This window comes from Lupinus angustifolius, chromosome LG02 (genome assembly GCF_001865875.1).
Source record: "Lupinus angustifolius cultivar Tanjil chromosome LG02, LupAngTanjil_v1.0, whole genome shotgun sequence".
Lineage (NCBI taxonomy): Eukaryota > Viridiplantae > Streptophyta > Magnoliopsida > Fabales > Fabaceae > Lupinus > Lupinus angustifolius.
The window spans coordinates 22,601,203-22,618,539 of NC_032010.1; the positions used below are offsets into that span (position 1 = coordinate 22,601,203).

The 17,337-nt window shown below is 31.0% G+C and overlaps 3 protein-coding genes across 9 annotated transcripts in view; 2 read left to right on the forward strand and 1 right to left on the reverse strand.

The window, feature by feature from the left end:
* LOC109340275 (probable aquaporin PIP-type 7a) overlaps nt 1–4,177 on the reverse strand; it is an 11,398-nt gene extending 7,221 nt beyond the window's left edge. Inside the window, exon 1 of one of the 3 annotated variants that reach the window (XM_019577927.1) lies at nt 4,163–4,177. The gene's annotated coding sequence lies outside the window, so the exon portion shown is untranslated. Of the gene's footprint in view, nt 1–604; nt 617–3,349; nt 3,363–4,162 lie in introns of those variants that run through there. The other 2 variants (XM_019577934.1, XM_019577944.1) reach the window with 2 other exon arrangements.
* LOC109340253 (auxin transporter-like protein 1) overlaps nt 1–17,337 on the forward strand; it is a 28,162-nt gene that overhangs the window by 5,129 nt on the left and 5,696 nt on the right. The window contains exons 1-8 of one of the 5 annotated variants that reach the window (XM_019577899.1): nt 14,365–14,509; nt 14,802–14,852; nt 15,008–15,199; nt 15,316–15,501; nt 15,747–15,859; nt 15,984–16,167; nt 16,356–16,453; nt 17,112–17,319. In XM_019577899.1, the coding sequence (XP_019433444.1) occupies nt 15,029–15,199; nt 15,316–15,501; nt 15,747–15,859; nt 15,984–16,167; nt 16,356–16,453; nt 17,112–17,319 (960 nt within the window). In that variant the 5' untranslated portion in view covers nt 14,365–14,509; nt 14,802–14,852; nt 15,008–15,028. Of the gene's footprint in view, nt 1–14,363; nt 14,853–15,007; nt 15,200–15,315; nt 15,502–15,746; nt 15,860–15,983; nt 16,168–16,355; nt 16,454–17,111; nt 17,320–17,337 lie in introns of those variants that run through there. The other 4 variants (XM_019577895.1, XM_019577902.1, XM_019577919.1 and 1 more) reach the window with 4 other exon arrangements.
* LOC109340304 (syntaxin-31-like) lies at nt 3,134–3,961 on the forward strand. The gene is made up of 2 exons (XM_019577967.1): nt 3,134–3,471; nt 3,671–3,961. The coding sequence occupies exons 1-2, from the start codon at nt 3,311–3,313 to the stop codon at nt 3,828–3,830; spliced, it is 321 nt and encodes a 106-aa protein (XP_019433512.1). The 5' UTR covers nt 3,134–3,310; the 3' UTR covers nt 3,831–3,961.

Here is a 17,337-nt window from a genome sequence, read left to right on the forward strand (position 1 = left end):
TGCAGAATTTGTTGATACTCATAACCAACTAGCAGATATATTCACTAAACCTTTGGCAAAAGAACATTTCTATAAAATTAGTCGAGAATTAGGCATTCTTGATGAAGCATATTTAACTTAAATGCCTGTATATGACTATATGTATGCTTCATTATATTTATTTCATGCCTACTTGAACTTAAATGTGTTTATTTATATTTAAAAATTTCAATTTTTGGGTTAGAAAACATTTTCATAGCTTAATTTTGCCTAAAAATAAGTTTTTCTAGGGTTAGTAATCGATTACACTACAGAGTAACCAATTACAGGGTTGAACAACGTGTTTCAGTAACCGATTACCCAAAGTGAGTAATCGATTACTCTAAGTTGCTATTTGAAAATTTTAAAAAATTTAATTTGAGCAACCGATTACTCAAAGTGAGTAACCGATTACTCTATATTGTTATATATGTATTTTTTGCATTTTTTTTTACTTTTTCAAACTTATCTTCCTCACTCAACTCGTGCTCTCTCCTACTCAACCTTCTCCAACCCTAAAATATTTGTTTTTGATCCGTTTTAAGTGATTTTCGTGTCTATTCTTATCACAATTTCACTCTTAAACACTTCTAAACCTTCATTTTCGTGTTTAGTATCCTAAATAAAAAACCCACAAATCTCCAAAACCTCAAAACCTAAAACTTCAAAACCGAAAATCAATGGTTTCCTCTTCCAAAACCAAGAAGCAATGCACCTCCACGACTCAAAAGAGGCAAGGAACTACTTCTATGGCGTCCAACCCTCTGGATTTGGCAAGACTTCTAGCTAATGAGGAACAACACAAAGTGTTTGAAGAATACTTCCATGGATGCATCATTTTCACTCCAAAATTGGATAATGTTGGAAATTTTGAGTTTGAAGATTTTCTTTTCCCTTATCTTTTACGTCAATAAAACCTCTTTGATTTTTGTTGTGAGACAAATGAAATTTATGCAGAACTTGTGCGAGTATTTTACTGTAACTTGAACTTTCGGAAAAATCGTCTTACTTCCTATGTCAAAGGAAAAGACATTATTTTGGATCTTAAAACTTTTAGTTCATTGTTATGTAACATACTCTATCAAGGTAGCATAACGGGTTACGACCTTGTGTGTGAATGGGATAATTATGATCGGAAGGATTTTTATCATACTTTATGTAGACTTTCAAAAAGGGAAATAGAACTGCGTAAGCAACAGGGCTTTGGCGAGACCGTCAAAAACCGAGACATCCTATCTGTTGGATATCTCAAGCTTGAGGACTGTTTGCTTCATTATTTTTTTGAGCTATGTCATCTTACAAAAAATTTCAAATCATTCTCAAATAAGTGACATAGAACTCCAATTGATGTATGCTTTAAAGTTTAACATCAAGATCAATTGGGCTCTAATGATAATGAGACAAATGTGGACTGTTAGAGGTACTCAAAGTCTTTTGCCACATGCAATCTTCATAACCAACATTCTTCAGCATTTCAGTGTTTCTATAAATGGTGAAACAAAGGTGCCTCTGAATCTTCGAGAAATCCAAATTGATGTGGAAGTGATCCACAAAATGGGTTTCACCCAAGACCTTCGAACCCGCACCTACAAACATAGAACCGACAAGTCGACTGCTGCTGTTGAACCATCTGAACTTGAAGCTCCTAACCCTCTTGAACCACAACCGTCTGAGTTTCATGCTCAATCATCTTCATCTGCTGCCATGCCTATGAACCAAATGATTATGGATGAGTTGTTTTCTCTCTAAGGCTACATCACTAACCGAATGGATGCTCTCGACTCTCAGAATCAACAAATCCAATATGAACTTCATTGTCTCTCCTCTAGGATGGATAGCATGGATATTGATGAAGACAATTCGGAGCCTGAGTCTTAGAATATTTGTTGTTAGGATTTTTTTGGTTGTATTATTTTCAAAATTCGGACAAAATTTTGATTCTGCTTATTTATTGTTTTTAAGTTATTGCTGCATATTCCTGGACAAGTTACTTTATGATGTTTTGTGCTTTATTATTCCATTCCTGGATACATGTTTGAAACATCTTATTTATGCATTGTAATACTTGCCTATCTATATCTTAATCCATACATGAGTATATGCTATCATATTGATATATCTTGATTATATAAGTGTATGTATGGTATATATTGTGCTGGAATCTCTTTGCTTTTCTACTATTTGATGAAGTCAAAAGGGGGAGAAAAGGTTGGGGAAAGTGTATTTTTTGTAAAATTATTTCAGGTACATTACTCCAAAAGAAAGGGGGAGCATACATGATAGGGGGAGCATACTCAAGTCAAACTTCAACGTATCTCAAAGTATGCTGCTCTCAAGAAATGTACACTATCAAGAAGATCTTGGTTTGTCATCATAAAAAATGGAGAGATTGTGAAGAAGATCTTTGCTCCTGACCTTGACAAGGTTTTGATGAAAACACCAACATCACCAAAAAGAAGAAAAAGGAAGATTACTTATGAAGACCAAGAAGATTAAAGCTTCAAGACAATTAGTCTAAGTCTAATAGGTACTTCTATCCTATACTCTTTTATATACTAAAGTAGTAATGCTCAAATAATTTAAAAGAAATTGAAACACTTCAAGTTTTAAATGAAAACATTTTTTTAAATAATGTGTAACATGTTACTGAAATTTGAATAACAGGTTACATGAGTGAGAATCAGTTATCCAACAATATTTAAATTGGAGTAATCGATTACTCATATTTGAGTAACCGATTACTCCAAGTGAATTTTAAATTCACTGTTGGACCGAGAGTTTGAGTAACCGATTACTCAAGTGAGTAACCGATTACACAATGTAATTTTTCAAAATGTCACGTTTGGGTAACCGATTACCCACTTGCTGTGATCGGTTACTGAGAGCTGTTATATCAGTTTTTCAGATTTGAAACTCAAGGGTTTTCATCCCAAACGAAATGTCTTCATTCCAAATAATTCCTACTCTTTCATAAAGGCACAATGACTAATTGGAAAGCCTATTTGAAGGCCTTAGAACTCACAATGAAAAACAACTCTTTCACACTTTTCTCACAACTTTCCTACACTTTTCTGAAATAGTTTTCTGAAAGTTTAGTGAGCCTATTTGTACCTAGCATATTAACCTTATATTGTCGGTAGGAACTAGGAAGTCTGCTGGGCTCTATGTTTGCATATGAATTTCGTAATTTTCTATGTATGCTTAGGATGTAAACATTTTGTAACTTTATGACTTGTGGTAAATTTGCTGATACAGACGAAGATTAGCTGTGGACAACACTCCATCCCAGCAAATGGAAATGTCTATGGTGCAGCAAGTTGTTCCTCGGCACGAAAACTATGCTCAAAGTCGGGCAACTGCTTTGCACAACGTGGAATCTACTATCACAGAACTTAGTGGTATCTTCACAAACTTGGCTACAATGGTTGCCCATCAAGGGGAACTAGCTATCAGGTTTATCTCTCTTTTACTTGAATATATGATATTTGGTACTCAGTCCCACATTGCTGCACTGCACTACCTTTTTCTCCCCTTAATTGAGATTTTGGTGTATGCCGAAAATCCGAATAATATAATATTATAGTATGTGAGTCTCTGTAGATGTTCACATATCTTGAAATTAGGAATAAATCTTCCTAATTGACATGGGCAGGATTGATGACAACATGGATGAGTCATTGGCCAATGTTGAAGGAGCTCACAGTTCCTTACTGAGGCATTTCAACCAAATATCATCAAATAGATGGCTTCTAATCAAGATATTTGTCGTTTTGATAATTTTTCTGATAATCTTCTTATTCTTCCTGGCCTAATATACTTTCGTATGCCAATCATCGAAGTTTTATTTCATGGCTTACTCAGATAGTTGAATGTGTCTTCCTCCCTTCATGGAGGAGGCAAAAACGCAAGAGCAACTAAATGAAGATTTATACATGTGACAGACGTATTCTATTTGCGTGTGCATAGGGCTCTGTTGATATGCCAACTTTTTCTTTCCCTCGTTATGTATGCTATTTGGTTATCACTATAAGGTATTTTTAAGATTTCCGGTGGTTTATGATAAGCCCCAAAGCTTCATAGGACTGTGAATGCAGATTAAGCAGTTAGAGTTGTACAAGTGCTTGGTAAGTTGATATAGATTCACAATATTCTTTTGAAACGTGTTGGAGATTTGCATTTTGGGAATGAGAAGACAATGGTTCTAATTGTTAAGTTACAGAGAAATTGTGGTAACATAGAAGTCCTTTGTTTCAATTATGCCATGCATACCAAAAATTGATCTATTTCTTTGAAGTTTTATTTATTGAAATGTTTTTTTTATTCATGCTATACTATAGATCTATAATATCTTATGGTTTTCTCTATTTTATTATCTGTAATGAGTGCAATGAAGTTTGTGGTTGCATATGTTAAATGAGAAAAGTATGTATACACCATTATCACTACATTATCTATCATTCATATTTAATTATTATTGACTCTTCAAAAAAAAAAAAGTATTCCAAATGAATGATGAATAATGTAATGACTGTATATAAATCTTTACACTGACACTGTATAGATATTACACTCATGTTAAATTTTATGTGGTTTCTTGTTTTCCCCCTTCCTTTTTAGGCACAAGAGGGGTTATTGTACTGCTTAAATATTTCAACATGCTATTCAAGTAGTCTTTACAGTTAGGAAAAGGCTCAGTTGAAGTGAGCAAGTCATAATGTATATTTCAGGTTAAAAAACACCCCTGGAACTTAGTGTGATGTGTGAACTAGTCATTGAACTTCAAAAAAATATGCAGAAATGATCTTGAACTTTGGTTCGGATGCAAAATAGTCCATCACCATCTAAAATGTTAAAATTTAATGAAAAATGTTTGTGTAGATTATAAATCAGAGTTTTAGGTCCTTTTGGCACATGTTTTGAAGTTGAATGACTAAATCACACATTATGCAATGTTCAGGGATACTTCTGATGATGAAAAACTATTTTGCACCAAATGAAAGTTTATGGTCCTTTTGCACAATTTTAAAATTAAGGGACTAATTACACATCACACTAATTAATTGTGATTTCAACTCACTATTGGTTTAAGAATCCACTAACTTATTTGCTCCAGCTATTGCTAAGAATCTCCTTTTTCTTGCCAGTTCTTAAGCTTATTTCACTAGTTCTGTTTGCCACTACCCGTTTGACTTTACCAAAGGTATTTCTTGTTGGACCTTGACTGTGACAAGGAGCTTCGAATCATCGGGGAGTTCTATTGTTACCAGGGTATAGGAATGATGGAGAGACACAAATGAGATATCACATCTTGAACCAAAACATTAAGACAATGGTTCTATGAGTTTGTCTACTTATAAAATCTTTCAACCCTTCAATCATATCCAATAATCTACTTTCATTTTTCATAATGTATTACCATAATTAACATTTTGACTACAATTACTGGTAGTAGATATGAATTCATGATTGCAGATGACACAGGAATTTTCATTTTTCATAATGTATTACCATATTAGAGGAATCTCCACTTTGAAAGGCAATCATAGGTTCAGGGCATACAAGCTTTGAGGCTTTATTTTTAACATGTAATCTGTAAAGCATGTTCAATGCATATAAATTCACTTAACTCTTTCCTTCAAATCTTATAACTTGTTCAAGTTAGCACTAAATTAAATTGGAAAATTCTATGGTACCTATAATTAGTGCTAACTTGTCTAGTAACTAATATTGTTATATGTTGAATGAATCTAAAATTCTAAATGCATCTCATATCAGATAGTGGTTAACCATACTATCAAATTGTCTGCAACACCAGTAGTTTGAGGATACCATTGAACTCTTTTTATCAAACCATTTAAAGTTTTAATGATATACTTTAATTGTGTTACAATTTACATAAGAGTTTAATCATATTTATCTATGATTACAATTTTAAAAAAGCTTATAATTTAAAAATAAGAAAAAGAGTATCTAGCAAACATAAGCTAATTTGGATTTTTGTAAGAAAGAAAGCTAATGAGTTTATATTGACTCTTACATAGTGCAATATATCACATCTAATAGGCCATGTTGAAGTGTACCAAACATGACATGGTGGTAAGTGTCCAAATTCCATATAAGGTATATAAAAATCATAGTATGATTGAAACTAGGCAGAATAATTTCGCCTCATCTGAAGGAAGATGATCAGATATGACTTTTTGACAATAGGGGTGTGGTGTTGGATCTCCTAGACTTGTAAAATCTTCTAGTTCAAGCACTGTTCTCCTACACTTTTTTTGACAATTCTGATCTCAGTTTGAATGATGACAGAAACCAAGGATTGTGTCAATGAGTTTTTCACTGTTGCATCATAATCCAATAGTCCTCTGCTTTGGGAGGAAAATGATTAATCTTGGATTTCAATGGTGACAGGTAGAAGTGAATAAAAATATTCGATTAAATAGATGAGTTTCACTTCATTGTAAGTTTAGCTTTTTTTAAAGATAGTACCTTTTGATTGGCTTTTAAGGTTGTAATGTTGTAAGAGGTAAAAAAATGTTTGAGAATTGAGACATGGAGGATCTTACTATGTAAGAAGTTTATGATATTATAATTTCATTTACTACCATTATTACTTAAGTCACCACTCACATCATTTAAGGTGAGATAAATTTCAACTTTTTAGGATGATTTCATTTCTTACAATCCAATATAGTCACCTCAACTATTTCTAGTACAAATGGCAACCAAAATCTACTACACACTAACAAGATGTTGGTCTAATGGTTTAAAGCTATGCTAAATTAGTATAAAGATCAAAATGTTAAAGGTTTAGTTTATATGAACGACATTTATTGGGAGAGACAACCATGCACCCAAAAAGAATTAGTTACTTATCCATAAAATAAGAATACTTTTGCTAGTACCAAAAAAAATCTACTAATCATATCCAAAGAAAAGAGTTTACAGATTCCAAAATCTTGTGAGTTGAGTGGCTTGATGGTGACAAACCCTGAACTAATGGCAGGCACAAGGAGAAAAAATTCAAGTCTTAGTCTTGTCCCAATGATAGATTTAGTAGCTGGTGAAGGGTATCCATCAATTAGACCTAAGAAGTAACAATGCTAAATCAGTGGAATCTTCCTCTAAGACCCACAGGGCCAAAACCTTGGGCAGTGATTGAAAGTGATGTTACAATGCCAAGAAAACACTTGTACTGTTACATACATCACCTAATATTTGCATCATTTCTATCATCAGTTTATAATTGGGCCACCATTCATTCTAGATATATAGTGCTTGGTACCCAAGATAGAATGGAATATAAATTGAATTGAAAAGACCAAGACATTAATAGAATGATTGTGGAAGCCTAAATATATTACTTTTTAATTTTGTTATGTTGTGTTTTATATATAAGACATGTCAAATATAGAATTCAACTTATGTTTGCCTCTTTCACCTTATAACATCTCTATTACAATAGGGTGACATTAGTTTGTATCTTAACGTTTGTTTGCGAGTTAATTTTTAGAGAAAAATAAATAAAAAAAGAGGGTTTAAAAATTATCTCACAAGTGTATTTTATAATTTTAAAGTCTTTTCCTATCGTTCATTGTCCTCCAATAGTCAACTCATAAACTAACTCTTATAGTTTATGTTGTAAAGTATAGTAACAAAAACAAGAGGGTAAGATAGGTGTATAACCTTTCACAATTTTCTGTGGCTGAAGTAGGAAGGATTGCTGTAATACATTTGTGGGAAACAATTTCGATGCTCTATAATACGTTTAGTGTAACATTAATGTTATTGTTTCATGAGTTCAAATCTTAGAAATAACCTACTGTTAAGTAAAGTCTCATGTATTTAACCTTATTTTTTTATCAATGGATCTTTCTTAATATTGGTCAATCTTTCACGTAAAATAATTCTTATGTGAATTGATCAAAATATCACCTAACCAATCTGAAGATAAAACTACCACTATTATAGATAGCTATAGAAAAAGCATGGTGCAAAAGGATTGGATCGTCCCATGTGAAGAATGGAAAGTATAAAATTGATTGTGGTGGGTTTTGAAGTGGGAAATGATGATATAAATCATATAATTGTTATGTGACTTTATTATTTGGTGGATTTTGCCGGTTTTATCTTCCACATTCATATCAAATTTGATGTAACATTTTCCTTGATTTTAGTGACAATACAATAATGCCACACCAAGAAAAATGACTAGAAAATGCCTTGTATAGCAATTAGAAAGGCTAGCGTTTGTTTTGTGGCTTAGAGGAGACCTATAAACGCTTCCTTTGACAATTCTTGAAGGGATAGTATTAACTATTGATCATGAATCATGATGGCAATAATTTTCTCAGACTTCGTTTGTAAGTTGAGTTTTAGAGGAGAAATGAAAGAAAACGATAGCTTAAAAGTCATGAAACTTATTGAAAGATGACTTCAAAGTCTTATTTTTCTTTTATTTCCTCTTTAAAACTTAACTCATTAGCACAGTCATAAAAGAATTGAATGTGAAACTTCTAGAAACTGTAAAATAGTACCCTATCTTACCACACTTTTTCACTCATGACATCCGTACACTTTTTTAGTGTAAAATAATTTCACAGGGTAAGAAGTAAGAACTATACTATATGTAACTTTATAAACAAAAAATCTATAGGTTAGACTTTCCTCACAAGTGAAGTTTTCTAAACATGAACTTTTGTCCTCTCTTAAAATCTTAACTTATCATTAGTCTCTCTTCCTTTGAGTATGTCTTATCACACTGAATAATTATAGGGTGGAATTAAATTAAAGACAAGAAATAAAAATTTCCTTTTCAGTAAATTTATAGTAAAGACTTCATGATAACGTTGATTACATTCTGATAATTTAAAGAGTATCTCAAACTTGTGTTTCATTCCACCATTATTGTACCAAAAGAATAAAAATTTAATGTAAAAAAAGTCCAATATTTCAAACATTTAAACAGTGTCATTATTCTTATTCTCTCTAAAATAGTGTATTAGGTTATTTCTGTGACAGCTTGAGTTTTTATGCAGATAATGTTCAGATTCCATATTACAACTGCAATATATATTAAATGGCAACAAAATATTGTTGAAATAATGCATCCTTAAACAATTCGTCTATGCTTAGGATGGACCAATCTAGTGTAAATTGAGGAAAAAGGTAGAGCAAAAAAAAACTTATTATTCTTAGATAAACTCATCACGACTTCTCTTGTCTAATAGTTTATATCATTTCATGTGTCATTGGCTTGTGATTGATCAGAAAAATATATTTAAATTAAAATTTAATTAATAAATATTTTTCTGATCAATCATAAACTCATGACATATATAGTGATACATATTATGAGATAACAAATATGTACCAATAAATTCAGCCACATAATAACTGGGCTTGGAACTTCTCAAATACTAAACAGTCAAATACTAAAATTAAAATTTAGTTTTATAATTTATAGTTTTGTTAAGTATATATGTGATTGTTATTATCTAATATTGGAGGGTGAAATACTGTAAACCACTTAAAAACACGAAAATATGTGTCACTTTAGTTTCATTATAAAAATGAAGCTATGAATTTTATAGGTGAGGTTTTTTTAAGGGAAAGATACTTTATTGATCAATAGCGAAGAACATAAAAAAGGAAGAGGTTGTTAAACCACACACTCCTTTGAACTAGAACAAATACATTTTGTGAATACAACTTTCACCTCACTTGCTAATTTTACACCAATCAATTATTGATGAATTTACCAGCTCATCTATCTCTTTCACGTTTCTCTTTAATAATGTAGTAATGCAATTTTGAAATAAATAATAATAATGGAGTAATGCACTACTAAACAACTCTTAATAATGAAACCAATTATAGCAATGATGAAAGGCCCCAAACCCCATAATATTTAGGAGCCCACATTGTAGGGATGAATGATCGAATTCAAGTCAGTATATTAGAAGAAAGAAGCAAAAAAGAAGAGTGAATTCAAATCAGTATAGCCATCATTACTTGGGACTCATGCTGCAACAAAAAATCATAGCCCATGCCACCACATTAACATAATCAAAGATTTTTCTTCTCAATGGTTGATTGGCGAGTTGAATTTTGTAAGAGAAAAAATAAAAATGAAAGATTTAATAATTATAAAATATACTTATAAGATCGTTCTGAAGTCTTTATTTTTCTTTTATTACTATTTGAAACTCAACTTGCCAACAACCTCTCAAATAAAATAAAATAAAATATGGATAGATAGTATTGTTTACTTGAATGATATAGTGGGTACTTGAGTATTATTTTTATTCTCAATATATTTATTATTTCCTTAAAAAGTTACTGTTTATGTAATATTTCCTTTATGAGGAGGCTTTGTATGAAGAATTATATAAAGATTCTGTATATAAAAGCTGGGTCAATTTCTCAATTTGAACTGCATCTCAACAAAGGGCTGGAACCAATCATATTGTTTCTCTTGCATTCATATATATTATTAGCACGAATATAAATTTATTGTCTCATATTCTGTCTCATATGTTATTTCATACTAATAAAAATATAATATATCAATTAAATTTCATTGTTATTGATTTTTTTTTATTTCATTAACATTATTGTTTGTCTAATACAAGATATGAGACAATAAATCTTATCAATTGTTGCAATTGAAATGGGGATTGAGCACTTTGTAGAATGGTAAAGTGGCTTTGGAATTAGCATAGGCATACATAATAGAAGTTCCGTGCCCAGCATTCATAATTCTTGGTCCTACGTTCATAATTATCCCACTACGAGTTTCAATTAGTAGCTAGCCATAAAATAGTTTGGAGTAAATTTGATTAGAATACAAAACGTATACTACATTTTATCTTCACCACAATTGTATATGATAATAGATAAATATTTTCTTTCTAATCAAATGTATGATTGAACTCTTAATTAAACTTACGCTGTGGGGACTAATGTCCACAAACATGTCCTAGGATGCTTGTTTCTAATCTTATTCATTAGTTCAATTTATTAAAGTCGATTCCAAAGACGGAAAGGTAGAGAAAATAGAGATTTAGGCACACAAAAAAGCAAAGCAGAGTTAGCACCATATAAATGTTTTCAAGGGATAAAATTCGAAAAGAAGCTTTTGAAGATAATAAAAGGCCAAATAAATCCAACACTTTCCTTTTCGTTGGTATTTTAATATATATCTATATATTTTAATTTTGTGGGTACCCAAAAATTCCTTCTAGTAATCATTTTAAGGATGGACCCTCTGGGTCGTGAATGACTAGTAGAGTACTAGTGGTGCTTAGCTTCTTGCGATATAGTGTAGAGTTTCTTTGTAAATTTAGTTTTGAATATTAAGAAATGAAAAATATAGGCTAGAGTGTACAATACACTAGTGGTATTTTTCTGATACTAGGAACTCTCGACTTTCTGGTATTTCTAGAGATTTAATAGGACCTTATGCCACTAAGCTAGTGTCTTATTAATAAATACACTTATGATATTAATTCTATACTTTCATTTTAATTTTTATTATTCCCTCTTTAAAACCTAACTCGCAAACTACCACATACTCCTGACAAAGGAAGGGACCCAATTTTCATCTTCTTGGAAAACTCCAATATCTTGGGTGTTGATGTGAATCAACCTCATATGGCTATGTTTATCAAACATAAGTACTTGGGTGAATAATGGAATCTATACAGCTAGTAACTTAAGGGGAAATAAAGATAAGGTTGAAGCTTTCTTCCTTCAAAATGCACTTTTACCTAACCGCTTCATAATTGTCATTGATTGATGGTCAAGTATTTAGTGTGATACATATAATTGTCCATAATTCACCTAATTAATAAACAATTGCGTATATGGTATAAACTTTCCTTGTATGGTAGTTAGGATACTTTTTTCTTTCTCACAAAGTGGAAAAGAGAAGACTTTCTCTCTCAAAATTTGGCACGTAAATATGAGTGCTCTTGTACTTGTAATCATTCATCTTCTCGACCATGATTTATTGTCCCAAAATTTATCATAGATCATGTTTTATATTAATGTCCCCATCTAATCAGAGAATTTTATTTGATTAAAATTAAAAATTATAATAACATAAATTACTATTCTATAATATTTAATTGGCTTGACACGTGATGACATAATTTTCTTGGGACATAGAATCCTTGTGCTGATTAAACGCCTCATGATATAAATTTCTATTCTGTAATGGTGTTTGGAATAGCCTAGATATTGACGAAATGTTCATCACTGAAACAGTGGATTTGATAGTTTAAACATGAGATAGGATAAGGATAATGCTAAACTATGTAAAAATGAACAAATTGAGTAACTAAGATAAATAATCACCGGAAGCAAATAATTATAATGAGTCAAAATTTAGAGGAAACGAGGGAATAAAGGGCATGTATTATGGAAAAGTTAGAAACCGAGTGAAGGAGAGGGGGCCCTAACCACTAAGCATGTTAATTTAGCTCATTGATAAGGAAAGCTAATGCTAATATTGGTAGATCTATATATAAGACCGAGATCCTTTGTCTCGAAAAGTTGTTGTTCTTATGTCCCTATCCAATAATATTCCATAAAATAATATAAAATATTGATTTATTTTTTATAATTTTTTCCCTAATTAAATAATGCATTTTAATTGGTTTGAGGCATTGGAGACACTAATGGAGACAAGATATCTCGATCCCTGTATATAAACAAACAAAAAAACATCCAATTCATGCTCTCTCTTTTGACTAACCAAGGATTAGTTAACCAAACTCTTTTACAAAGACTTCCACTTTTCTTCATCATCTTTAGAATATAATAATGAAAATATTAAAATACAAAGCTTTTCCCACGCATCTTTTAAGAAATCAAATATATGCATATTAGAATTATATAAATACAGCGCCTTGGTTTAATTTATAAAAAAAAAGAGTTAAAAATGGGTTTGGGTCATTTCTTGGTTTCCATACTCACTGTGCAATACTTTTCTTAGAGTATTAACGAAAAGGAAATTAGCATCTAGCAATGGGTCGAGCCAGCTAATCAACCTTTGAAACTAGGCTTGTTAACAATTTTATAAGCTAAAAAAACTGGCTATTTTTTTTTTAAAGGAATACAAATAAATGAAACTAGCCTTAAAAAATCAAGTGTTTATTAGGTTTCGGAAAAACTTCTAGAAAACTACTTCTAAATATCTAGTTATTGTACTCATATATTGTATATATTTTTACTCGGTACATTTGGATATAATATATGTATTATCATTACAAAGATTTATACATATTTAATATATTATTTTTTATTTGTTTTAATTTTTTAAAAAGTTAATAATAATTAAAGATTAATAATAAATGATACATAACATTGTATTAAACTCATATAATATCAGTACATATTTTCTTTCTATTTCTAAAATGTTTTAGAAGCTAAAAAGGTTTTGAAATTCAACCTTCAAAAAACATCAGCCATCACCATTATATTTTTCACTACACAACGGAATTTTTAAGAAGAGAATTCCATGAAGATTTTCAGATAATCTGATTTTGACATATGTCAAACTATACTATTTTCAGAAATACTTTTCATCTTAAAAAATTGTAAAACTTACTAATAATTGATTATAAAAGGTAGGATTAATAGTTTGAATTCTAAGAACTCTCTCTAATGCTCTGCCGAATTAATAGTTTGGATTCTAATTTAAAACAGTGAAATGGCAACAAGGAATTAAGTCACCTATTGAAAAAGAGAAAAAATATATATCCACGAAAAATGTATGAGTTTTATACACCTCAATGCATCATACAATATTCATGTTCATTAATTCTTCAGACAAAAATAATACAAATAAATGTTGAATAATATACTGAGTGTATAAATCTTTACGTTAATAGTATATATACATTATTGAATCAATAGTTAGGATTAAGTAACCTATTGAATTATTAGTTTTGGATTCTAACAGCTCTTTACAATGCTCTGCCTAATTTGATCCAGATATGTAATTCAATTCAAGGGAAACAAGTGATTGGAATGATATTCCCTAATTTGTCATATAGTATTGTTTCTTCATTTAATACTTACTAAGTAATAAAATAATGCATAGAATACAAAATGCTTCTTTTGAATAAAATACTTATAATTATTTAAATGTAATTCCACTATACAGTAAGATAAACAAAGTTACTTCTGCAATGGGTAATTATACACAGTACTTTATCATCACACAAGGAAAAATATTTTTACATATCAACTTTTTCACATTCTTTTTACATCAATAATTAATGTAAAAATCTAGTATAAAAATGGTGTGAATAACATAAATAAGTTAACATAGCACTATAATAAGAGAAGCCAAAGCCATATCTTTATCTGTAATAAACCAAAGAGATAGTATAAACAGTTTTCTTCTACCCTTATTGGTTTCTTTATTAAGGGTCATACCAAGTTTCAAGCACCTTCAACTATAACTTCACTCTCTCATGTGTACCTTTTGTCAGATCTCGATCCTCTAAGTTCAGGAATCAAACTCAACCCTCTTTAATAGGAACCTGTAACTGTTTCTTGCTTCATCAGTTTCCACTTTCCATAATCTTAGTATATACATATATATATATATATATAACAATATATATATTAGTAAGATATGCATTGAGAGTTTGAAACTACTAGCTTCCTTGCACATAACCCACATTCAAGAGCTTTAGTGCATAGTAACACATAGCTTTCACTAGAAAAAAGTATCTGATTTTCTCTTATTCTGAGTTATAAACTAGGAAGAGAAGAAACCTTTGACACAAAGCAACTTTGACCAAAGAGTAGACTAGGTAGGTAACTTTTTGTTAGTTTTTTCTACATGGTTTGGTATCTTTGATTCACACACAAAAATCTATTTTTTTTTCTTCTTTTGAGTTTGATCATGGTGTTGGTAAATGTCTAACTCAGTTGTTGATACTTGTCACTGTGTATTATGTGTCTTTAGATCTTTATAATCTGAAAAACAATGTCACCCCAGAAGCAAGGTGAAGAAACAATGATGTCAAGCCTTAATGAAACAATTGAGCATGATGAAAGAGAGGAAGAGAACAAAGGAATTTCACATTCTGGTTTGAAAAACTTTCTTTGGCATGGTGGGTCAGTTTATGATGCTTGGTTCAGCTGTGCTTCAAATCAGGTAATAAGATATGAATCTTGAAATGCCACTCTCATGATTAGAGCTTAGATTCTGTACTCTTGTTTGGTGTTTTTTCATAGTGTAAAGAGAACCTGATTCGTTTCTGGTTTATGCAGGTTGCTCAGGTTCTGTTAACACTACCATATTCTTTCTCTCAGCTTGGAATGATTTCAGGCATCATATTCCAAGTCTTTTATGGCATTCTTGGTAGTTGGACTGCTTATTTGATTAGCATTCTGTACATAGAGTACAGGAGCCGAAAAGAGAAAGAGAATGTTAACTTCAAAAACCATGTCATTCAGGTTAGACCAAAAAAAGATACAACAATCTTTCTTTAACCAACCATTTCATTGTGATAATCTTGTTTAAATTTTGTTGGGTAGGTAATGTTTCTTTAACCTTTATCACTTTTTATTTCATCCAACCACTACCCATGTTCTTGAATTCTGTCAAATTAATGAGTAATTTTGGCTAATTTTTTTACCCTATGTAACATTACACAAATCTTTATTGAACTTGGTTCATGATTTAATTTCATTATGTGTAGTGGTTTGAAGTGTTGGAAGGTTTACTTGGTCCATATTGGAAAGCTGTTGGATTAGCCTTCAATTGTACTTTTCTCCTCTTTGGATCTGTTATCCAGCTTATAGCTTGTGCAAGGTTTGCACCATTTCCTTAGATTATATATATAATTTGAAAGACAATGAAATTTGTTTATTTCAATTATCTTGGTTTTCTAATTTTGGGTCATATATATATATATATATATGTATGCACTATGCAGTAACATATACTACATAAATGACCACTTGGACAAGAGGACTTGGACTTACATATTTGGAGCATGCTGTGCCACCACAGTGTTCATACCCTCATTCCATAATTACAGGATTTGGTCCTTCCTTGGCCTTGGCATGACCACATACACAGCTTGGTACTTGACCATTGCAGCCCTTGTTAATGGCAAGGTAAGTGTCCCACAGTTTGTATCACTCTATGTGTCATCAGCTACGATTGGTCGAAAACAATGCATTTAAATTAAAGATTTAATTATTAAATATTTTTCTAATAAATTATAATTTGTTTGATTTCATAGTGGGTCCTCTTGTTTGAATTCATTTGATATTAACTTGGTATAAAATTTGTATTTTTTTAGGCTGAAAATGTGACACACACAGGCCCAAACAAAATGGTATTGTATTTCACAGGTGCCACTAATATCCTATACACTTTCGGCGGGCACGCTGTTACAGTGTAAGTAACCCTTTTTCTTATAATAATTTTTTATCATAAGCTAGACAAAACAATGATGATAGTTTTCTTTATTGTCTTAGGACAATGAAACATAAAAAATAATACTACAAGTTTATTATACGACCACTTTTCTTAAGTTGCAGCTTTTGCCTCCAATGTAATGAAATAAGACAAACAGTAAATCTGGCACTTATGATTCTCTGAACAACCATTACAGTAGTGTCTTGGCTTATAGTTATACTCTGTCATTAGCATTAAAAAATTCAAACCCCAGTTTAACTTTTTCTTTAATCTGAAGCTCTTATGTTAAGAATTCAGATTTTGCTTTTCTACCAAGTCACCTTCAATGTGGTAGATTTGCATCTATATTATTATTATAACTGAGTAGTGACATTTTACCTCATTATCATTTATACCAATCTTCTAGTTTACATTTCTCACAGTAAAAGGAAAGGGTAACTACATAGACAAATATGCAATATAAAATATATTATACTTTTCACCCTTTATTAATTTATATATATGTTTTTCTCTCTAATTTGCTTAGAAGTATTATCCAAAAGTAAATGTTTGACGGTCCAGGTAAAATTTCACTTTAAATTATTACAGTGAAATCCAATTCTAACATATTTGGACTTTGGACATAATATTATTACAGTGAAATCATGCATGCAATGTGGAAACCTCAGAAGTTCAAATGTATCTATCTTTATGCTACACTTTATGTATTTACCCTCACACTACCATCTGCTACTGCTATGTATTGGGCCTTTGGTGACAAACTCTTAGACCATTCCAATGCCTTTGCTCTTCTCCCTCGTTCTGCTTGGCGTGATGCTGCTGTAGTATTAATGCTCATTCATCAGGTCCATATACATTGTTTT

What these genes read in the sequence shown, in the direction of transcription:
- LOC109340304 (XM_019577967.1), top strand. Translation starts at nt 3,311, where the DNA reads ATGGAAATGTCTATGGTGCAGCAAGTTGTTCCTCGGCACGAAAACTAT. An exon ending in CAAGGGGAACTAGCTATCAG is followed by an intron (nt 3,472 to 3,670) that starts GTTTATCTCTCT and finishes TGACATGGGCAG; the next exon opens with GATTGATGACAACATGGATG.